The sequence below is a fragment of the Acipenser ruthenus genome, chromosome 15, assembly GCF_902713425.1.
Source record: "Acipenser ruthenus chromosome 15, fAciRut3.2 maternal haplotype, whole genome shotgun sequence".
NCBI classification, from domain to species: domain Eukaryota; kingdom Metazoa; phylum Chordata; class Actinopteri; order Acipenseriformes; family Acipenseridae; genus Acipenser; species Acipenser ruthenus.
The window spans coordinates 10624717-10650297 of record NC_081203.1 but is presented as its reverse complement, the minus strand read 5'-3'; the positions used below and the strand labels follow the sequence as shown (position 1 = coordinate 10650297).

General features: G+C 38.8%; 1 protein-coding gene across 4 annotated transcripts in view; it reads right to left on the bottom strand.

The window, feature by feature from the left end:
- LOC117422328 (DENN domain-containing protein 1A-like) overlaps positions 1–25581 on the bottom strand; it is a 366743-nt gene that overhangs the window by 106530 nt on the left and 234632 nt on the right. For all 4 annotated transcript variants that reach the window (XM_058987167.1, XM_058987163.1, XM_058987165.1 and 1 more), the window contains one exon: positions 15333–15458. In XM_058987167.1, coding sequence (XP_058843150.1) covers positions 15333–15458 — 126 coding nt within the window. The remainder of the gene's footprint in view (positions 1–15332; positions 15459–25581) is intronic.

Below are 25581 nucleotides of genomic sequence, written 5' to 3'. Positions count from 1 at the left end.
GAGATGTCAATTTTTTTAAATAAATAACTTGGTGAAATGGTTAGTGTGATTCCAGGAGTGTTTGAAGATCAGGTTTAAAGGTATGAACAAGGCTTCATTGAATTGCCTTGGGGTGTAGCTTGGACACAGTGTGCCAAGGCTCTCTCAGCAGGGGGTGGGGTGTACCTCCATGTTCTGCTTTTGTTTTCTACAGGCTTACTCTCATGGCTGTTTACTAAATCTTCCCTTGAAATGACTGGTCAGTTATTGCTAAGTACATCGTATCTATAGCTATTAAACACTCAACAGTGCTGGATTTAGAAATAGTAAAATAAACTTAGAGTTAAATGATAACCGTTTCAAAGTCTTTTTCAATGCGTACAACGAAATCAAAACTTGTCATTGAACTTATTGCATTTTAGTGTTTCTATAATGAAAGAACTATATTATAAATAAATGGAATATCTTGAAGTAATGTGATTTGCCATGTAAAGTAATCATGGCACCACAACACTCTGTGCCATTGATTTCAAATGCAGAGTGTATTAACACGAGTGCCCTCACTATATGAACCAATGCTATGCAGCACTTTTATTCAAATAAACGATGAGTGTTATAATAGGTTCATGATACTGAGCAGCAGACTGAAATGACTAATTCAGCAGGCTGCTTCTCCTGAGCTGCACATGCTTCATTATATGTAGTGCATGATAAAGACGTTGAGAAGGTCACTCTCCAGTATTTACAAGACTCACTGGCTCACGTGCCAGGGTCTGTAGCCTGACCTGCTGTGGAGAATCAGGAGTGCTCAGCAGAATGGGTAAAGAATGCCATTACTACCCAGTTCAACAGTGCACCTGCACTCAAGATTACAGCCAAGGTACTTGACTATTTGGAATCTCTGTTACTAAATCCTGGCTTGAACAGCATAGGAACTCAGCAGCTTGCATGTTACATGTAGTTTACAGCAGTGACATTGACTGGAATTCCGTACCGTGGATGAATTAAAAGTAATGTAGTAATTACTGTAATTAAAAGTACTAATGTATCAATAAATCACTGTAGAACTGTGGAAACATATTGAATCCTATCCTATTGTGCTCAATTTAAGGGCCTCTTTACACAATATCATAATATAATATGTAGCCTATCTCATAATGCTAACTGGCATACTGAGCACTGAAGTGGTGTAAAGACAACACTCGCATTAAAAGACATCCTTTACTGTGGGGTACACTTTGTTAACAGAGGACCTCCAACACCACACTGATAAACAGCCCTTGGTTTACAGTAGTTTATTAAAGTTCTGTATTCAGAACTAATATGAAATGTTACACAACCTCTAGGAAAGAAACAGTGTGACTTCAAATTGAATGTGCTGTTTTTGTATTCCACTTATACCTGCACTCACACATGCTCTGTCTGGTCAGTTAAGGGACTGACTGGGACAGCTTGAGAAGCAGACCCCCACTTGGTCTCACAGCGTTCAGTACCTGTCATGACAAGTTCATTCAGTTTCACTGTGTCTCACTCGTAGTTTTGGCATAAACTGTTTTCAATTTTAAACTGTGATTAAAGAAGCTGTTATCATGCTGCTCAAAAATACAGCTATCGTGAAAGTTTGTATAATCTGAATAACTTTATCTACAAAGAGGGATATTCACACCATCTGTCTTTAGAGAGACAATTCTCAATTACACACAATGAAAAATATAAGAGAACACCATTCATATTGACAAAGCACTGAATCGTAAGATGTGTAGAAATCAACTAGAATTTCGACATTTCTTTTCGTGCTCCTCACACAAGGGTCTATTTTAATGATCTACACAGAGGCAGATCAAAATAGCACTGCTCTTTAGATTAACTAAAGGGTATTCATTGACCTTATTATTAACATTGAAGTTAATCAGGTTATTAACTGCAGATGAATGAATTTGAAGGTCGCGGTAATATGATCCACTACCGTTTAGATAATTAAATATAATCTAAAGAAGTATAAAGTACATTGTGAAATTAGCAGTCATTAAAGGGATACTTCATACCAGCTGCATGCACATGGATTAGGGAGTGGTTAACATGTAGAAAACAGGAAGTACTGATTAGAGGAGAAACCTCAAAAGGTAACCAGTGGTGTACCACAGGGATCAGTATTAGGTCCTCTGCTATTCCTAATCTACATTAATGATTTAGATTCTGGTATAGTAAGCAAACTTGTTAAATTTGTAGACGACACAAAAATAGGAGGAGTGGCAAACACTGTTGCAGCAGCAAAAGTCATTCAAAATGATCTAGACAGCATTCAGAACTGGGCAGACACATGGCAAATGACATTTAATAGAGAAAAGTATAATGTACTGCACGCAGGCAATAAAAATGTGCATTATAAATATCATATGGGAGATACTGAAATTGAAGAAGGAATCTATGAAAAAGACCTAGGCGTTTATGTTGACTCAGAAATGTCTTCATCTAGACAATGTGGGGAAGCTATAAAAAAGGCCAACAAGATGCTCGGATATATTGTGAGAAGTGTTGAATTTAAATCTAGAGAAGTAATGTTAAAACTTTACAATGCATTAGTAAGACCTCACCTAGAATATTGTGTTCAGTTCTGGTCACCTCGTTACAAAAAGGATATTGCTGCTCTAGAAAGAGTACAAAGAAGAGCAACGAGAATTATCCCGGGTTTAAAAGGCATGCCGTATGCAGACAGGCTAAAATAATTGAATCCATTCAGTCTTGAACAAAGAAGACTACGCGGTGATCTGATTCAAGCATTCAAAAGGTATAGACAATGTTGACCCAGGGGACTTTTTTGGCCTGAAAAAAGAAACAAGGACCAGGGGTCCAAATGGAGATTAGATAAAGGGGCATTCAGAACAGAAAATAGGGGGCACTTTTTTACGCAGAGAATTGTGCGGTTATGGAACCAACTCCCCAATAATGTTGTTGAAGCTGACACCCTGGGATCCTTCAAGAAGCTGCCTGATGAGATTCTGGGATCAATAAGCTACTAACAACCAAACGAGCAAGATGGGCTGAATGGCCTCCTCTCGTTTGTAAACTTTCTTATGTTCATTGTGCACTGAAGCCTGCTCCCCACTACACTTCCCTGCAATCAGCCTTGAGGAGTCTTTTCACAAGCAATATTTGTCGGAATCATTAGTAAGCATGGCAGATAGTGATCCAGGCAGAAACTGCAATCGAGACTTATACCAAATACACCTAAGAGGAAATAAAAAATGACATTAAATATTATAAAATGTACATGATATTAAGTATTCCTTTAAATTAGAGATTAAATGAACATGGCACAATTAGCTAAAACGACGCCATTTTCTTTTATAAATGTATTTTACATTTTACTATTAGCGATTTTTTAAACACTTCTTGCTTATCAAGATAATGTTTTTTATTGTTATCAGCAGCAATAATTAACCATCTAAGCTAATGCCATCTTAATTACCTACAGTTGGAATTCGACCATGAAAAAGGACCAGATAATGACTGGAAGACAAGCTGCTATTATTAAGATGTTTTTAAAGGTCTTTCATTAAAACTGATCCATTTGATATTCTGCTGCCCTGAGGTAAATGTGGTGAGGAGGTCAATGGAGTGCTTTTTGAAAGCGTACTCTAGCTCTTACTTGAGGTTGTGAATATGATGGCATGTAAATCAAGTCATATTTATTTTTGCACAATATGAAAAAAATAAATAAATAAAAAATACCACTTTATTGTTGACACATTCAGATTTACCTTAAAAAAGAATAACTATGAATAGTTGTACACAATCGTAAAAAAAACAAATTAAGCCATTACAATATCTGGCCACCAGATGGCGCAAGAAGCTAAGTAAAAATCCAATTTATTAATAGTTGCTACAGTACATAGGTTGTGCTAAAATTGCCCAAAAATTGACCAAAACATCAATTACATACAATTATAATTTGTATTTGTTTTGTTATTTACATTGTATATACCATTTCAGATAAGTGATTAATAAACAAAAAATGATGTTAAAAAGGTCCAACATCTATCTATCTGTCTGTGATATCTACATAACAGAGATGAAAGAGCACAACTAAAGGAGTCCTCCAGAAAATAATACTTTCTGCATACTGCAGCATCACAAACTCCTTCTGTCTGACCTCAATCACGCAGGTAAAGGGGGAGAGCTGAAGAATAGGAAGCATGAAGCACACAGGATCTGTGCTGAGACTGCAGGGGCACGGGGAGCTCAGAGCCCCTGCAGTCACGCACGCACAAAGTGTGGGCTCTGAACAGAACAACACTGGGGGAGCACACTGAGCAGAACACATAAGAGCCAGAGTCATGCATGCACAAAGTGTGGGCTCTGAACAGAACAACACTGGGGGAGCACCCTGAGCAGAACACATCAGAGCCAGAGTCATGCATGCACGAAGTGTGGGCTCTGAACAGAACAACACTGGGGGAGCACACTGAGCAGAACACATCAGAGCCAGAGTCATGCATGCACAAAGTGTGGGCTCTGAACAGAACAACACTGGGGGAGCACCCTGAGCAGAACACATCAGAGCCAGAGTCATGCATGCACGAAGTGTGGGCTCTGAACAGAACAACAGTGGGTGAGCACACTGAGCAGAACACATCAGAGCCAGAGTCATGCATGCACAAAGTGTGGGCTCTGAACAGAACAACACTGGGGGAGCACCCTGAGCAGAACACATCAGAGCCAGAGTCATGCATGCACAAAGTGTGGGCTCTGAACAGAACAACACTGGGGGAGCACCCTGAGCAGAACACATCAGAGCCAGAGTCATGCATGCACGAAGTGTGGGCTCTGAACAGAACAACACTGGGGGAGCACACTGAGCAGAATACATTTATTTCAACCAATGGGTCAGATTCGCAAAGCTATTTACTGAACATTTAAATCACAATTGATTATAATTCTTAAACAACTAAGAATATGCAGGCATTTTATTAGGTGTTTTCTTCCTGTCTGTGCTTTATGTAGATTTGAAGTAAATTAAAGAAAGCTAAAACTGATGAGAAAGCAAGATATATTACAAATACAAACACTACTATTACTAAGAATAATACAAAGAAGAAGAAAAACCTTTGACATGGATACTCCACCTTCAGTCTCGTTATTTATCTTGCCACCAGAGGCCCTCGATATGATTACAGGCTTATTATGCACTTTGGTGTAGTTCATTCCTTATAATAGTAGTAGTAGTAGTAGTAGTAGTAGTAGTAGTAGTAGTAGTAGTAATAGCAGTATTTCCTCTTATAGGAAACCTTTTTCAAGCCTCAAGTTTTAAGAGACCAGCCACTAGGTGGCACTATAAATAAAAGTATAATGTGCCTGTGTAATTCATGTTTGCGACACTCACACACAGACAAGATGGTAATTGAATAATGATATAAATGTATTGATGTTAATTAATATCCTGTTAAGATCATTAATTTGTGTCAGCAAATCAAAAATATAAAATTGATGCTTACAAAACAACTCATTTCAATTTAAACGAATATTGTGCTTGGTTACTGATCTTCCAAGTTTAATAGGTATATAATTAACTGCTTAAGGGCCTCAACTGAGGTTTAATTGGTTGAAATAAAATCTTGACTTTGCCCACCTGTAATGCTGTAAATACCTGCATATCAAAGCAGAAAAAAAGTAGAAATCTTCCAGACATTACAATCATATTGCTTGTGGAAATTTAAGATCGCAAAAATGAATTTAACCTTTTTCTAACCAACTCCTATAATGCACTTACAAGGATTTTAAAGCTGTAGTCATATGATGGTAAATCTAGTTTAGGATGACTGGAAAAACATCAGTATTTACCACTGCATATGTAATAACGTAAAATATTACATGTAATAACGTAAAATATTCCTACAAATCATGACGTGGTAATAAGACTGGATGAAATAAAACAAGTACCTGCTTATTGCATTGTTTAACATACCACTGACTGAAACCGGTGTTGTGCCGAGGGACTGTCTGTATTTTAAACGGATATTTTGATGTTAATTAAAAATGGACCAACAAAGAGCATGCTTAATTTCATTTTTAATTATTTAAATTGCATTAAAAAGAATTATATTGAAGGAATATGAGGTATATATGTATATATTAAAATTGCTGCTTTGAAATCTAGTGAAACAGCACTAGTAGGTCCTGTAAAGGGCCCACAACAGAGGGGTGGCCTTATTACTGAAGGTATACAGGTGAGATGCACGCATTATGTTAAACCGGTATTTGATTTTGACTGGGGGACGCCTTTTGCACTTTTTCTCCTTGCTGCACTTCCTGTTAAAGGCTGACACAGATGATTTGCTTCTGGGAGTTTGAGTTTAATTATACATTTCTAAAGAAAAAAATGATGTTCTAAATGTTTGTAAACTCCTAGGTATTTTTCATAGATTCCTTCAATTTCAGTATCTCCCATATGTTATTTATAATGCACATTTTTATTGCCTGCATGCAGTACTTTACACTTTTTTATTGCCTGCATGCAGTACTTTACACTTTTCTCTATTAAATGTAATTTGCCATGTGTCTGCTCAGTTCTGAATGCTGTCTAGATCATTTTGGATGACCTTTGCTGCTGCATCAGTGTTTGCCACTCCTCCTATTTTTGTGTCGTCTGCAAATTTAACAAGTTTGCTTACTATACCAGAATCTAAGTCATTAATATAGATTAGGAATAGCAGAGGACCTAATACTGATCCCAGTGGTACTCCACTGGTGACCTCTCTCCATTTTGAGGTTTCTCCTCAATCAGTACTTTCTGTTTTCTACATGTTAACCACTCCCTAATCCATGTGCATGCATTTCCTTGAATCCCTACTGCGTTCAGTTTGAGAATCAATCTTTTATGCAGGACTTTGTCAAAAGCTTTCTGGAAATCTAAATAAACCATGTCATATGCTTTGCAATTATCCACTGTCGATGTTGCATCCTCACAAATATCAAGCAGGGTAGTTAGACATGATCTCCCTTTCCTAAAACCATGCTGACTGTCTCCCAGGCTACTGTTAGCATATGGGTAATTTTCCATTTTGGATCTTATTATAGGTTCCATGAGTGTACATATAATAGAAGTCAGGCTTATTGGTCTGTAGTTACCTGGTTTGGTTTTGTTTCCTTTTTGTGGATCGGTATTAAGTTTGCAATTTTCACTGTCTTCAACAGATCCACAAGCGCTACTGGAGGATGCATTCTTCAAAGAACACTGTCTTCAAGAGATCCACAAGCACTACTGGAGGATGCATTCTTCAAAGAACACTGTCTTCAAGAGATCCACAAGCGCTACTGGAGGATACATTCTTCAAAGAACGCTGTCTTCAAGAGATCCACAAGCACTACTGGAGGATGCATTCTTCAAAGAACACTGTCTTCAACAGATCCACAAGCGCTACTGGAGGATACATTCTTCAAAGAACGCTGTCTTCAGGAGATCCACAAATATTTTTTAATGTAATTTATATGTTAATGGATTGCGACTATCACTTTTCTAGTCGACTATTCAGTGCTACCCCTATCAGTGATTCATAATTTGCGCAACCTTGTTGTTTTGCATTGTTTTCAAGTCTACTTAGAAGTTAACATTATTGAACAACCCAAACGCTGCATCACAGAGTGTCTGTCAAGCACATTCTTCCTTTCCTTTGCATATCACCCTGTGAAATGTAACCTCATTTTATTAATTTTCTATTTAAAAAGATCAATATGTTCAGAACAGAACATAAGTATTGCATCATACTATACGGGTGTTCAACTGAACAAGTACAACACAAACATTCCAATATATTATTTATTCTTTACCTGAGGCTAAAAAAAGAACCATATTGTTTTATTACGATTGACCTTGAGGCTGTATTTGTATTTCACTGGCTATAAGAAACAAACTTTTCTAGAAAAGTCTCTATCTTTACATATCCTTTAAGGTCATATTTTAATTTAAGCCTTCAGTGTTGTATAAAGCACAGTACTAACCAGCAAGTATTTGGACAGATTAAATAGTACGTAGCTTAACTGTTAATTGTATTGTGTTTGCAATCATTCAGAGTGGTCCTGGGTTCTGTTACCATTTTCCTCGACAGTAAATATGTCTTTAGCTGGTTTTGAGCTTCTCTGGAGAATCCTAACTGCCCTTCCTCACTCCATTCAAATCATGAACATATAACCTTTCAACGCTGTCAATTGTACCTCCTCTCTCTGTGCATATGTATCTATAATACATTCTATATGGAGTGAGGAAGACACTTGGGATACTCAAAGCAGCTCAAAACCAGATTTTGGCGGGTACACCCCGCCCCTGTGCGTATTTTGTTTATTTTGTGTTTGTGTTATTATTTAAAATGCATGTATGTATTTGTGCACGAGTGTTTGCCAAAGTATTTCACGTGCAGACTGTGCCTGGGCCTGACTAAATGATTTAACACCCAATCGAGCCCAGGCACAGCTGCAGAAAAGAGGCACGGATCTCTCACTCGGGGTGGTGGATTGTTCAGAGGTGGAACTAGAGAACGGAAGAGAAAGACACAAGAATAACAACTGCTACTCGTGCTGGCTTTACACCAGCACATTACTTGTTCTGTTCCGGCTTTGTGTTGGTTTATTTTGGCCACCGTTTTGTTTTGTTTTGTTTAAATATTTTGTTTTAATAATAAATACGCGCACCACAGTATTGTTGTCAATCTCTTCCTGGTCTGATGTCACCACAAAGATAGCCGTGACACAGGTGAAGGCAGAAATCTCTTGTAGCAACAGAACTCAACCACTCAGAAATGACTGCATGCACCATACTGTTTGCTAAAAAATAAATTGCTCTTTAATAAATGCAGGATATTCACCGTGGTAGCAGTCTTGGCAGCCACCATTGCAACCACATTTCTGAAGGTAATACCAACAAATTCCCCAATATTTAGTACCTTACAATACATGTGTACCATCATTAAATGTGGTTCAGCTTTCTTAGAAAAAGAATAGGGTACACTTGTATGTTCAGTAAAACTGTTTGTGTAATCTATTCAGGGACTCCAAGATACTTACACAGTGATTTTCAAAAGGGACAAAACATGCAAAAAGTTCCAAAATAGTTTTTGAAGTGAAAGTAGATCAGTAAGAGAATGAGACATATTTAGTAAAGTTAAAGATCAGCAACATGCAAATCTGAGATGAAAAAGAAAAAAAATGCTTCCTGCTATTAATAAATAGGACTGTTTATCTAGTCTATCTTTAGTAAAAACAGATACAGAGAATCATGATAATGCAATATTGGACAGCAGAACTCTGAACCACTCAGACATCAAAAAATAGTAAAGGAAAAGTAAAAGGAAACAAATTACATTTAAAGCTACTTTCTCTTTCATTTTTGTTATTTGGTACTTTGACAGGTGCCATAAGTATAGCATAGCCATAATTACAATTCAATCCCAACCATCCAGCCTATGCGCCTTGTTGCTTAAGGACAGTATTAAATCCATGACTATATCTCTCATGTCTTACAATATACTATACAATAACTTTTGAAATGACGTTGTGTGCAGCAGTGTGGCGTAGTGGTTAGGGCTCTGGACTCTTGACCGGAGGGTTGTGGGTCCAATCCCCAGTGGGGGACACTGCTGTTGTACCCTTGAGCAAGGTACTTTACCTAGATTGCTCCAGTAAAAACCCACCTGTATAAATGGGTAATTGTATGTAAAAATAATGTGATATCTGTATAATGTGAAATAATGTATAATGTGATATCTTGTAACAATTGTAAGTCGCCCTGGATAAGGGCGTCTGCTAAGAAATAAATAATAATAATAAAAATAATGATAACCATTAAAGTCAAATATTATAGAGCTAGACGTGTATGCTTTATGTAGGGGCTTGAACTCTTTCAGTACATAACTGTGAGGAGTACCCAACATACCTTTGCAATCCCTCAACTTTTAAAGAAACAGATTTGTTCTTCATTGAAACATCATGACACCTATTAGTTGTGCAGCAAGTGTGCACGTTTTCAAAGGCTTTGCTCTTAATATGATCTTTTCATCTTTTATCTGATCAGCTGCATTACACATATATCCAGTAGGCAGTCACCAATGAGCTACACTGGGCAACAAAAGACCCATCCCCAAGTAGCGGTGTCACAACACCAGAGTCACCATACAGTGGTATTGTGATATGCAGGTGAATCACGATACATGTGACGGTCCTGGTGGGCAACATGTATGATGCACAATAACATCAAATTATCATTTAATGATGGACTCTTTTGTTAAAGACAAAAATGTAATGAGTTAGGGAGAGTATGTCTGCATATCAACTATAAATACACTTATTATTCATTAAGTTTGCTGTACAAGCCTCTATTACGATATGATATGTCATGTACACACTAAGGGGGTGCACCCGCAAAGTGATTTGCGGGTGCAAAACCCCCATAATGCTGCCGTAAATTGTGTTTAGCAGCTGTAAAATCTGATGCAGCGTATGTGTAACGAATGGTGTTCACATGCCGTTCTGCACCCTGCCATCATTAATCCATTAAAATTATATTGAAATGCATTCAAATGAAGAAAAGAGCATGGAATTGGGCAGGATCTGGATACTAAGCAGACACAAACATTACAATTAGGGCTTCTGTTTTTCAGTTTTTATCAATTGTTCAGTGCTTATTTTTAGCTATTTTCGAGTTTTATGTAAATCGTTTTTTTCAGGGCTTTCTTTTTTGATATATTGTATGAAATCAGTGTTTTTGGTTACTTTCCAAAATGCTTGAGCGTTTTTTTTTTCTGTCAAAATATGTATATTAACTCGAAAGTACTTGCACACTTAAGTTGTACCTTCTTTCCTTTGCTGTCTTCCACAACGAAATCCCTACGGTCACGAACACATTCTTCTGGGGTTTTTGTGTGTAGGAATTTCTTTACATTTCTCCACAATTCTATTTTAAATCCTCCGTATCTTAACTGTAATACAGCTTTAAATTCTGCTAACAAGCCTCTATCCTGATTGTAATCTCATTTTAAATCTCGCAAGCGGAGTCTCCAATAGAAATGTAGGACTGTGCTGTGACTCAGTAGTTGGGGCGGGTTTAAAGTATTCAGAACGAATCAATGAAAGATACAATTCAGGAAGATGGGACATTGCCCAGCAGCACGGGAAATGTATTTATTATTATTTTTCAGCAGGTTTTATTTTTTAATGGGAAAAGGGTAAAGTCAACGTGAATTGATTAACCATTTCCACAGTTTTTCCGGTGTTTTCCGGTGTTTATTGGCTATCCACCGATTTCATTTTTTTTGTATCTGGGGTGTTTTATAGGGTTTTATCGGTTAAAACCGAAAATCAGAAGCCGTAATTATAATGCAAGGTAAGGATTTTGCCTTGCACTTAGGCAATTGCTGACCCTCCAAAAATGTTACACCCCTTCTTACAAGGTGCAAACCATTGTAGAAGCGAGAAACTAAGAGCTGTATAAAAGCACACACCTGCAGAGACCTGTCATTGGCTTCAGGATGGCTGCTGTGGTACACTTCCTGATGTGGCGACACTTGGCAGTTGTTGAGGAGAGGCAGGAACACGTTCGGAGGAGGTCACTTTGTTTGGGATGCGGTGCTAAAGTGTTATCGTCTCACTCAGCAGGTCATCCTTGACCTCATAGCTGAATTGAGGGATGAGCTAGACCTCAGCGTCAATCTAGGGACCGCTATCCCTGCACATGTGAAAGTGCTTTGTATTCTGCACTACTAAAGCCTCTGATTCCTTTCAGACCACAGTTGAGGGATAGCCCAATCCATCTTTTCCAGATTGCGAGGCAAATTTCTGGATGTCATGCTAAAAAGGGCAGGCCAATACATATCCTTTCCTAAGGATAGTGATGTTGGCTGAGGCTTTTCCAAACAACTCCATTTCATCTTGAGTGACCTCAGCTGTAAGGACTCTTAGCTCCTCTTCAAAAAACTTTTCTTTTCCGTGCATCATGAGGACTTTGCTGCCCTTCCTCTGACATTTTTTTTTGGTTTGTATTTCCGTGCTCCACAAATGTCATACAGCGACTACTGCTCTCTACACTCCTAACTCGCTAATTATGGCTGCTAATTAGAGTGATGTGCTTATTGAGACCCTCATTATCATAATTACAGATCATTATTTGTGCGTGTTGAGTATATATATATATATATATATATATATATATTGTGCCTTGCAAAAGTATTCAGACCCCTGACCAATTCTCTCATATTACTGAATTACAAATGGTACATTGAAATTTCGTTCTGTTTGATATTTTATTTTAAAACACTGAAACTCAAAATCAATTATTGTAAGGTGACATTGGTTTTAAGTTGGGAAATATTTTTAAGAAAAATAAAAAACTGAAATATCTTGCTTGCATAAGTATTCAACCCCTGTGCTATGGAAGCTCCCAGTTTACACCGATGAAAGAAATTGCCCTAACGAGGACACAATTACCTTACCATTGGCCTCCACCTGTGAACAATTAAAGTTGCTGTCACATTTTCTGGATAAAAACCCCACTGTTGAAGGATCATTGGTCAGGCTGTGAATCTGAAGGAAAATGAAGACCAAAGAGCACTCTACAGAAGTTAGAGATAAAATAATACAAATGCATAGATTAGGGAAAGGGTACAAAATAATATCCAAGTGTTTGGATATCCCAGTGAGCACAGTTGGATCAATAATCAGGAAGTGGAAGCTGCATCACACCACCCAGGCACTGCCAAGAAAAGGCCATCCCTCAAAAAGCAGCACTCAAACAAGAAGGAGACTTGTGAGAGAAGCCACAGAGAGAACAACAGTCACTTTGAAGGAGCTACAGAGTTCAGTGGCTGGGAGTGGAGTAATGGTGCACCAGTCAACCATATCAAGAGCTCTGCATAACAGTGGCCTGTATGGGAGGGTGGCAAGAAAGAAGCCGTTACTCAAAAAGTACCATCTGAAAGCACGTCTGGAGTTTGCCAGAAAGCATGAGAGTGACCCAGCTGCGATGTGGGAAAAGGTTTTGTGGTCAGATGAGACCAAGATAGAGCTTTTTGGCCAAAACTCAAAGCGCTATGGGTGGCGCAAACCTAACACTGCCCATGCCTCAAGACACACCATCCCTACAGTGAAGTATGGTGGTGGCAGCATCATGCTGTGGGGATGCTTCTCATCAGCAGGGACTGGGCATCTTGTTAAAATTGAAGGAAGAATGGATGGAGCAAAATACAGGGAAATACTGCAAGAGAACCTGCTTCAGTCCGCTAAAAAACTAAAGCTTGGGAGGAAATTCACCTTTCAGCAGGACAATGATCCCAAGCACAAGGCCAAAGCAACATTGGAGTGGCTCAAGAACAAAAAGGTGAATGTCATACAGTGGCCCAGTCAAATTCCTGATCTCAATCCCATTGAGAATCTGTGGCACTATTTGAAAATTGCGGTCCACAAGCGTTGTCCAACCAACCTGAACAACCTGGAGCAAATCTGCCAAGAAGAATGGGCCAAAACCACTCTGACACTGTGTGCAAAGCTGGTACATACTTACCCCAAAAGACTTAAAGCTGTTATTGCAGCGAAAGGTGGCTCTACCAAATATTAATGTGTGGGGGTTGAATACTTATGCAAGCAAGATATTTCAGTTTTTTATTTTTCTTAAAAATATTTCCCAACATAAAACCAATGTCACCTTACAATAATTGATTTTGAGTTTCAGTGTTTTAAAATAAAATATCAAACAGAACGAAATTTCAATGTACCATTTGTAGTTCAGTAATATGAGAGAATTGGTCAGGGGTCTGAATACTTTTGAAAGGCACTGTGTATATATATGAACATAATTCTGAGATTTTATTTAACATCATGTAATTAAAGAAACTACAAAATTATATTACAAAAGTCCAAAGGAAGCCATAATAGTAGTACAGTATTTCAAGGTAGGTTTCAAAATGTCACATTTATCAATTTTTGTTAAGTATATGGAAAACTACAAAGCGGTATGCAATTCAATATGTCAATGTCACATTATTCAGCTGGTTTCATTCGACTTTATGAAGCAAAATTATTTCATTCTGTAGCCTGATTCAAAACTTTTGTCCATAGCAGTAGATGCCAAGATATATTACTACACTAACAGTCAATAGATATAGCATACATCTTGTCCCTCTAAAACCATAAGGCTAATAATGTGTGCATTCAAACGATTAACACCATTTACTATGTCAACAAACAACACATAATCCAGCTTGCTGTATCCGTATGACACGCAATAGAAAAGATGCTGTTATTTTCAGTGTTTTTTCTTTCTTTGAATATCGAATGATGTCTGCAGTCTACACTAACAGCTGCAGCTGACGGATGGGAGGTTTAGCACTACAGAACCATACAGTATTTCCATTTTGTTTTTCAATTCCAAAAAATCTACCAGGGTTATTTGAAAAGACTTGCACTCCATGAGAGAGAATTAATAGCATTCTCTTTCAACAGAAGACCTCTCAAGTTTGACCACTTCTGAAGTATATTTTTGTTATCAGAATGTGTGTTTTTTTAGGCTTAATCAAATGAAACAGCATTGTTCCATGGAGACGTGTGTAGTGTATTCACTGCCTGGTATTACCTGGCTCGTGTTCTTAATCATTTAATTCAGTAAGGTAACAATAAATCTGATCATACTTAGTGCTATGCACCCCTCCCCTCAGCTTACAGGAAATACAATAGTAAACATGCTATACAAATGGTTCCCTGACTATAAAATGTGAATGTACTGATTGCATTGTTAAAAAAAGAATATCTTAATGGATATATAAAACCCAGTCTAAAACTGGCAATGTGTTTCATTTCTTTGGTGGCCATGCATGGGGTTCAGACATCTGCATTAACACATTCAGCTCTGAACACAGCAATCAGCAGCGGAATTACAAACCCTACTGGATATCAGTGATATTATTCTGGAGCGAACCACAGCTGTACATGATTATTATGACTTGTTTTATAGCATACCACAGCATGGTGCTTTTGTGACGCTGTTTTACTAGGGGTGCATGTTTTTAGAAGACTGCTCAGCCATTCATGTTCGACACAAGGTCTTTATAGAAGTCGCGAGTCTCGTATTGTATAGGGAAAGGCAGAAAGAACTACATCAGCGTCTGGAGACGGAACAGGCCAATTGGAATGTGTACAAACCTGGCACGATGGGCGATTGGTTGATTTATATTATTCTGATCATTCCAGTACATCCTGTATCATGTATCTGTACTAATTCATTATTATTCTAACCCTCAGTGGTATGAGTGGTCTTTTGCTGTAATGTGTATGGTTATGTGAGCTGTACTGGTGCAATATAAGAAAGTTTAACTTACTGGTTCAATCTTCAGGGCATTTCTGTAGCTGCCAAACAGCGCTGCCTGGGCCTTGAGGAACGCATGAGCCACCCCATCCCCCGTGGTCGTGGACACTTTCTTCAGTCTGTTCTTAAGAGAAGAAACCTGCAAATACAAAAGGGATGTATCACACTTTAATGTGTTTATCCAAAAAACAGTACAAGCATTTATACAAGGCCAATCTGGAATTAACAGATCAGCAGGCATGTCCCATTAAAAGTTATAACGCCTTCATTTTAGAAAAGAAAGCTCTTTCCTGCAAGTGTAATGATACTTGTAGATGACTTTTGGGAAAGGACATGTATTCACAAAACCCTTCACAGTCACAGGACAATGAATGACAGGGGTGTAATGAATGTACTAGCATAGTGTTCAACTCGCATCAGCTTAGGTTTCCCAGATGTAATATTAATAGGGTCCGCCCAATGTTAAAAATCCTGCCCGCTACCTGGCCCTTTAAATCTTTTTTACTCTGGCACTGTAAGAGACAGCCCTGCTAGCAGGGCACCGTTTGAAAGAGGTCCTTGTTGTGCATATCCGACATTGGACCATGTCAGGAGAGATGTCGGAAGTGTTTTGCAATGTTACTGCTGCACTGTAACACAGACATATCAAGGTGCAGTAAACAAACATTTTCATACAAAAAACTTTACAAAATAAGAGAAATAGCGACATCGAAGGCACAAGGACCTATTTTTCTATAACTATATATTTGTTTTTTGTGTTTGTGGTCACAAGCCAGCGGTCAGGGTTAGGTTGCCATGGTTGCCACCTTGCAGGGCTTTTAGCCACAGTGAATGGCTCCATCTTGCACCACACGATCAGGGTCCCTGGCACGAATCATTTGAATTTTTTCTTTTTGTTTTTCTTTTGCAAATGTTTCAATTGTTCAGTTTTATTTTGGTTGCCTTTGGTCCCTTTTGTATATATGGCCATAATTAATTAATTTATTCTCCAATATTGTTTTTCTGCGTTTCCTACATGTTGAAGTTTCATTATAGAGTTTCAGATTTGAGCTGGCCATGCTAAAATACATTTTATAAACGATAATGTTTTTTTCTAAAAAGCGTCTCACTTTTTCTGTGGTTTTTGTTATCTTACTAAACAGGACGAGTTTCAGACTATTTAACTTTTTTATGGAAATCTAGTGTGTGCACATTCATTTCATACCTGTAACCTTTATAGTTAGAGTTATAGGGACAAATTTAACAAAAAAAAAAGGCGAAAATAGCTTGGACCCTAAAGAGTTAATTGTGATTAGGTACCTAATTAAAAAAAAGGGTATCTTGTATGCTGATTATGCCTGTCCTTTCATCTGTGTGTCTGTCTGTCTGTCACACTCTACACAGTGAACAGCAACTGCCTTGATTTTGCCCTGATCTTTTATCATACATTCCTAGTCCGCTATAGGCATTTCAGATTGCATTTGGTTATAATCCGATTTTCTTCAAGTATTTCCAAGCCTTCAGGTACAGTGCGAGTGCTTCTCTGTGCATGTGCTGGTTTTTGTGCTGTTTGGTCAGGTCAAGGGGGTTAACAGGCCTGCTCTTTATGAAAAGACAGGACCTCAGTTTAATATCTCTTTAGAAAGATGGAACTGCCAACAGCATATGCTGTGCTGGGCGTGATATTTGGATGCAGGCAAGAGTGCACTACAGATTTCACTGGAGGAGCTCTCCTATCCAACTACTGGCCAGGCCCAGCCCTGCTTCGCTTCAGAGATCTGATAGAATCTCTTCTACGTTATGAAGGGATCAGACCAAGATGTGCGGTTTACAAAACAGAGTAACAAGCATGACTCTACACTGACCTTCATGGGAAACGTTGGGTAATGGCCACAACTATTCTGACTGCTTGGAGGCCTTCCTACATATATTTTTGTATAGACTTGCATGCAAAACAACATTTTACTATTTTACTATCTGTTGATAGATTAGGGAAGCGGTGAAAAAAAAAGTAGGAAAAACTGTTTTTTCTTGTCCTTGTTGAAAACACAGTAAATGAAGACGAATCTGGGGAAAGTCTGCATACTTGTAAGAATTTAATTGAACTGGGGAATACACAAGAACTTTGTAGCACTTAAAATAATGACTAGAAATATGTCTGTTTTGCTGTGGAACTACAGTACCAGGTACCAATACTGAATTGATTAAATAGTGTTCATTAATTTCAAATGTTCAGTCAGTAGTCTACTTAACAGTATGTGTACAACACATCATTAAAAACATAAGTACCCTGAAAGCAGTGTTCTTTATGGTAGATTGTGCTACCATTCAGTTGGAATATTGAAATACTGTAAAGCCACTTACTTACATTTAAGCAGTCTAACCTTATGTTATATACCTTGAATTTGTAAAGTATTATTACGAGGGGTGGAAATCAGTTTAATGTGCACGATATTAACCGGAGTGTGAGGATGTCATATATAAAAAGGGGCCTGTCCCCATTGACTCCCATTATATTCTGTCTGGGACTTTTCAATGTGGGGATATTAAGTGAAGGGTGACATTGACATTAGTAATATTAAGTCTCACTGAATTACAAGTAGGCCTAAATGATTTAGCGTCAGAAGTGTAACCCTGTTGTGGTGAGACTGCTCCCTCTTTGATGTGTGTTTTCAAGCCCTGTTTTCTGCTTCACAAAGGCTTTCCCAACCTGTGCATCCTAGTATTCCTCGTTTAACCTGCCTTGACCAATTTATTTGAATTACCTCAGATTCACAGAGAGAAATTCATTTCAGATGAAGACGTCGCTAATGGACTAATTACCATTTACACAAAGAAAAAAGACTTATTCAGCAAATATCAACAGTAAACTCTTTCAGCATGCAAATAGGGGCCCATCGGCGGTGGCTTGCAAGCTTTTGTTTTTTAGCTTTCAAAGTTATTATTGCCGACTTCAAACATTACTGTCATGCAGTCTGCTTCCTGCTATTTTGACATTCAGACTGTCTTTTTGTTTTTGGTTAAGGGATATTATATTGCAAGTGCCCTTCTGTACATCAACTCTTTAACACCTCTCCCTCCCCCCCACCCCCTCCCACTTTCTTTCTTGCTGAAGTGTGTCCAGCAGATTTAATAATAATAACAACAGCAACAATAATACTAGTAATAACAATAGCCTCACAGCAATATATGAACCAAAAACATTCACACCGTTCAAAAGCTTCAGAAATCCCTGTTAAGCTTCCAAACTCAAATTCCCAAACAAACTAAAAGAGCATCTGACCAATAAAGAACACATGGCTTTGAGAAACCCACGATTAAGATGACAAAGTGTCTACTTTAGGTTTTATGAGGTGCGATTCAGGTGTATCATTAGTGCATAAGAAAATGTACCAACGAGAGGAGGTCGTTCGCCCGTTCGTCCGTTCGTATCAGCTGGTTAATCTCAAAATACTGTCGGGTCTTAAAGGGTGTAATGATTCAGCATCAACAACACGGCTAGGTATCCCACCCCATACCCTCACCACTCTGTCTAAAGAAATGTCTCCTGCTCTCTTTCCACTTCATGTTCAACTGGGTCCTCTGGAACTGGTTTCTGTGCACTCAAAGTATAGGGTTACTTTGACAACTCCTTTTTAAGACTTTAAAGAGTTTTTTTAAAGAATAAAGACTTTTATTTAGAATAAAGACTTTTTTCCTTTATTCTAAATAGATTCAGTTTCATTTTCAGAACTCATTCCTTTAATCCTTTATATTGTGGGAACACTCACTGAACACAGTAGCAATATTGTACACTGCAGCAAGAATGCACCCAGTACAGTATTAACACTAAAGGATATAGGACCATAGATATTGAAACTGAAAGTATGAATAATGTTGGTGTTGTGTAAGCACACACATTCACATGTTCTCTTGAAACTACATTAGCAACATGACATTAACAAAATATCATATATAACAAAAAGCACAGCTGCTGCGTGATATCACAGTCTCGTTTCTTTATTAATAAAATCAAAACAAACAAAGCTTTGAGCCCTATGTGAGGCAAAATAATTATCAGAGGGCGTTCTGCTGGGAACCATGTTAACGTCACAATGTGTTCAGACATCCCTTGAGAAATACTCAGGGTGTCCTTTCAGAGTGACGGTGACAAGCCAGTGAGATTGGGTGGATAACAACACCGCTCTTCTCTCAGTCTGTTGCAGGGTGTTTGTGAGCAGTCAGTCTCACAGGACTTCAGCAGGTAATCAAGAGTTTACACAGCACCAAGCATGGAAGGCCTAAAGCTGATGAAATAATTCCATCAATCTTACACACACTTGCTGTTCATTAGAACCCCCCCCCCCCAACTCCACCTGTATCCCCCTAGGCTAGGTCCTTTGATCTCCTGGAAGGCCAAACAGCATCCTGTGTGTACATAAAAATCTATTGCTTCTGATTCATCCTACAATGCTGAATGTTTTGGACACCTTTCATATTACTACAGTGCTCTCCCTTAGAAAATGTCCCTTTAAACAGGGCATGGTCGTCCCTTATTTGTCCCACAATGCCATTCCACTAGTACTGTCATTCTAATTATAGACAGAACACAAAAAACATGTTCTCGTAACTGTGTGTCCGGCTATGGGAGCACTGTAATCTGATGCTGCTATTCTCAGGTTCAGGGTGCTACATGTTATAAAGTGGGAGCACTGTAATCTGATGCTGCTATTCTCAGCTACATGTTATAAAGTGGGAGCACTGTAATCTGATACGGCTATTCTAAAATACATGTTATAAAGTGGGAGCACTGTAATCTGATACGGCTATTCTCAGATACATGTTATAAAGTGGGAGCACTGTAATCTGATGCTGCTATTCTCAGGTTCGGGGTGTACAAGACAGATTTCAGCAATCTACCTTGTCCAATGCAATCTCAAGATCTCAATCCAGTTACGCATATGTGGGATGAACTTGAGTGTTGCATTTTCTGACCACATTCTTCTGCCTACTTTATTGACAGTTGCACGCTGCATGTTGCAGAGTCTAAGACACTCTGTGGTATGGCTGGGATAAAGTGAGCAGTGCTTATAGGTCTTCTTAAAGAAGCACCACACATCTTAGCTAACATGCGATGATTTTACATCCTTATCTTTCACTCAATGTACTACAGCAGTGATTTCCAGATGTTTCAGCTCAAGTACCCCTTTACAAATTTCGCTCTGCTGGTACCACAGTTGCAACAAAAGACAGAATAAAGGGATTGACACATCCCCCCCACCCCCGAATACCAAAAGTAATTTGTAACACTAAGAATCAAAAGACAGTATTTGGGAGTCTCTGAAACACATGTAGTCGCTTTCTATTCAACAGAATTAGTATAAGTAATCCAAAATACTTTACTGGGAAATGCCTGCCACTGGTAGGTATTCACTGAGCATTTTATATCAGAGCTCCCGATAGGCCCCTCCAGGGAGTGACGTCCTCGGTCCCGCCTCCCGAGGGAACAAACAGTCACTCCACGGAGCTCGCTTCCTCTTTTGCATCGAACCCGCGAAGGCGAGCGATGCGACCTCGCAGGTTGGTGGTCGTCTTCTCTTTCAGGGAACCAGGGTTACATCCGTAACCTAATGTTCCCTTTCAATTCGAAGACGACCACCAACAATACTTTTGGGAAAGTATACCAAAGCCGTCGCGAGGGAGCGTGAGCGGAGACAGCAGGAGACACAGTCTCCTGGGCCATCTGGGGTCCACCAGGAGAACTGTCACCTTCTCTCTCCAAACCTTCTCGAGGAAGACCAGGAACAATGGTATTGGCAGGAATGCGTACAAGAGCATCCCGGGCCACTCGTGAGCGAGGGTGTTGAAGCAATGATGGCACCTAACTAGAGCACCGAGGCACCGAGGGCGCCGAAGCAACAAGGGTACAGAAGTTATCGGGGTCTGAGGCCTTGAGGCCCACGGGGGGCATTAATCACTGGAGGGTCGAGGCACCGAGGGCTTCTAAACGCTGCAGCACTCAGACACCGAGGGTGCCAGAGCACCGAGGGCACTGTGTGCACCGAGGCTCTTAGGCCCAAGGGTGCCGAAGCGCCAAGGGCATTTTTAAACTCTGGAACATTTTTAAACTGCAAGAGCAGTAAAGGAAAAAAAAAACACATGCATGCACACACAACAGCCAAGCTGTGGGTTAGAACAGTCACCACGCCAGGCCCCAGTGGAGGAATTCACGCTTCTCTATCTTTTTTTTTTTTTTTTTAGCTGCAATAGCAGGAGAAAAATCACACACACAACAGCAGATGCTGCAGGGTTAGAAAGCAGTCTGCAACGCAGTGTGATGTGCAGACTGGTGAAAGAAAGAAAGATTTAACCAGGTGCAGTTGCACAGCTTTTGTAGCTGAGTTCACAGAAGCAGAGTTTCTGATTCCAGGGAAGTGGCAAGCCGACTTCCAGCAATATAAAATATTGCAGGGGAACTCCAGAAAACACGAGTGAGAGCGCTTTCATACAGACTCAATCACAGCACCTGGACAGGTTGTACCTTACCTTACCACAGTGACAAGCAAAAGAGGAAGCGAGCTCCGTGGAGTGACTGTTTGTTCCCTCGGGAGGCGGGACCGAGGACGTCACTCCCCGGAGGGGCCTATCGGCAGCTCTGATATAAAATGCTCAGCGAATACCTACAAGTGGCAGGCATTTCCCAAAAGTATTGTTGGTGGTCGTCTTCGAATCGAAAGGGAACTAACAATAATAAACTTCTTATTAAAGCCAGAATAATAATCCAAAGGGACTCTGTATAACTTTCTCTCGCTTTGCAGTTTCTTTGTGTTTTCTTCCTGCACACTTTGACTCTAGAAATGATACACCTGATAATCTGGATGTACTCTCTTATCAAACACCGAAAACAAATTCAACCAGCCGTTATTGCTGTAACTGAAATGCAGCTGCGCCTAATAATCAGAGTGGAAATCTGCTCAATAGAAATCATGAATGCGTACAGGTGGATGATCATTTTGAAACTACAGTCAGACTGTAACCTTTGAGCTGCTAGACAAAAATGAAACATTTATGCAGTGTGTATGCACAATTTATAACACCATTAACAAAAATCAATTCAAGATCTTTGTTTTCTTAACCTTTCATTTTTATTTTTTGCATTTCTGATTCACCTGCATACCCTCTATGACCCTTAGAAGTACACGTACCCCCGGTTGAAAAACCTGTGCTACTGGATAGGCATCCACTCTGAATGGTCAAAGATGATCCACACCAACATAACCAGTACACGTATCAAATTGTAAGTGCACAGTAAGCCCCCAATATGCCCCCAAGAATACAGCTGGATAAGTGGTTCTGTAGATATATGTACAAACTTTGTGTGTACAGACAGACACCTCCAGATGTCTCCGGATTCTAATAAATACTGCTGCCAAGTTTCATCTCAATAAGCGGTTAGATACATTATGTAAAATTATAAATTGTGACTGTACACACATACGAGTCCTGTATCCCTGCCAGAATTTGTATTTATTTTTTTAATTTAAAAAATGAATTAGATGCGTCCCTTGACCAAAATGTCTGTACACAAGAAAATGTGATACTCAGGAGCTTCTGAATGTCAGTAACAAGTGTCATCGCAATGTGATGGGATCTCCAGTTAAGTGTGCCATGCTGTATCATGACCTGTTGCTGATATGCATCTCTGAGGGTGATAATAAAAACTGGATGTAAATAAAAGAGCGGGAAAATTAACAACGTGCAACAGAAAGCATGCAGGGACTATACACTCCTGGGGGAATTTGTACATTTGACCACAAATACAGTACAATCAAGTTCCATTGTGTGGTCCAACAACTCCCCCAATACTCTGGCAGGCTGCAGTCATCCAAAGAGCTTGGCCCCTCAACGGGTTAAGCCTGATTCCAGTTTTTACTCACAGTAAGCCAAAGGTACAGCAGAAATCCCATCGCTGACTCCCAAATTGCCCCTTTCAGTTCCAAAACACACTCAATTTAATATGCTGTTAAAACTAAATATATCATTTATTTTCCTTTAATAAATTGCAGGAACACACTTCTTTACTGCCAAGCTATTCGATCCATTTGGATCCAAGCAAACTGTTTCTAATTGTGAATCACACTTATTAATATTATTCTTGGTTGAATTGAACTAACCAACAGACCACAGTGCCATTTTACTGTAACGATTTGTTCTAAACATATAGTACCCTTACAGAAATCAAATACAGTAGATGCTGCTTATTAACAACCTCTTGGTTCCCAGCAAAAAGTTGTTTATTGTCATTAACCGAAAGCCAATAAGCGAAAAGCTCCCGTTTTCAAGTGTATTTATAGGGAACGATATATACTGTAGTTGTACAAATATGGCAGTGAAATACTTGTGTTTTAAATGTCAGTGTTAAAAAATTAACATGACAAACACGAAATACCCAAACATAGAACTGCTTACTGCACGCGTGTGTAAAACAAAAAAAGGAGTAGGACATTGTCCTTCCAATGAGTAAAGCAAACATACAAAATGTGTGGTACTTACAATCAATTCTAAAGAACACCATTTTGAAATAAGAAACTGTCCGACGTTGTCTGCTTTTTACAATGTACCACCTCCCGCTGTAAATCGATCTCGTGCAGCTTCGTAGCCAGTTTCAAAGTCACGATTCTGCCTCAGTCCACCAGAAATATGCAGTTGTGAAGTCAGTGTGTTATAAAAGCTGCATGAAGTATGTGCATAAATCATACAAGTGTGCTCTGTAGCACTGGCAACTAGTAATAAAGTTGTCAATAAGCGGCGTGCAGTTGCTAATATCAGAATTCCATTAACATTAAAGTCTATGGGATGGGACTGGTTCCTGGGAAAATGTTGTTAATAACCGAAAGTTGTCTATCAGGGTTGCTAATTACCGGCATCTACTGTATATTGGAACACAATATATTATAATTTTGTGTTATGTTTTTCATTGCCCAATACTGTAGTGAATTAGATCTAGAATTTATTTAAAAATAAATAAGTCTCTAGTCGCCCACACAGGGACGCCAAAATGTAGGGAGTTTATATATATATACACACACACACACACACCTTATGAGTTCCGCAGCACGTAGAACCCGAATTCCCTTGACAATAATGAAACTCAAAGCTGTGATCGGGGTAAACGGCTGCCCAACCTGACACTACAGTAGGTACCGGTCCTAATAAAGTGGCCAAGCAGTGTACATGTACAGCTTATATGTGTGTGCGTCTCCACTGTATCCCTGTTACTGGGGATAAAAATGTGAAGGGTGCAGCACAGCAATGTTGTCGAATAATGACAAGAAATTCCAAAGTTAATCACTACGGAACAGAGTGGGTGGATGAAAAAAATCTTGTTCAAAAATCAATGACAAAAGAAATGATCAGATGGCTATTTTAAACCAGGAGCACTTTGTTTTTCATAATCAGATTCTACATACAGTACCGCAGAACAAAGTAGCATCCCTTACAACATAAAAAGACTTGCATTCCATATTTTGTTTTTACCGTTCTTATTAAGCCAGTGTTCACAGTTCAATACACAGCAAAGGCACATAAACATAACTTTGAAACATGTCATTAAAAGATATGCTTTATTTGAAAATGCTGAACTGCATTTGAAAAACAACCATTTTCTTTTTACATCTAATCAGCCCCAGTGGAGTAGAGATGCAGGGGAAGCAATATCAAACAATGGACTAGAGCAATCCACGTCCAACCCACAGCAGCTGTCTTTAGCGCACGGCCAATTCAAATGCGACTGGGAGTTCAAAACGTATCTCCGCATCTCAAGACCTTGACAGATGAAAAGCCATAGTTCCTAGTTTATCAGTCGTGCAGTTACTTGCTCATGAATAACTAAAATCACATCAGTTGTCCTAATCTAAGATCAAAATAAACAATAGTAAACAAGTATATTATTCTAAATGAATAGATTTCAGAAAACAAACCTTTAACCATGTATTAACCATTTTTTAGAACCACACTGTTGTTCTGAATTGATCATATTGAGCCACCAAAATGTACAGTATTACAATGTCATTTATTGAACAAAAAAAATAATGTACAGCCACTCTGTTTAATTAACTGCCTATTTATAGTAAATATTGCCCATGCCCTCTATAAAAATACTATATATATAGGCATATGAAAAAAAGTTTTTTTTTTTTAAATGTACACAAAGAGTTTAAAAAATATTTTATTTTCAGGACGTTTTGGGCAAAAGTCCTTCTTCAGCTGTTTTTTCATATGCCTTCAATATTGTACACTCCAGT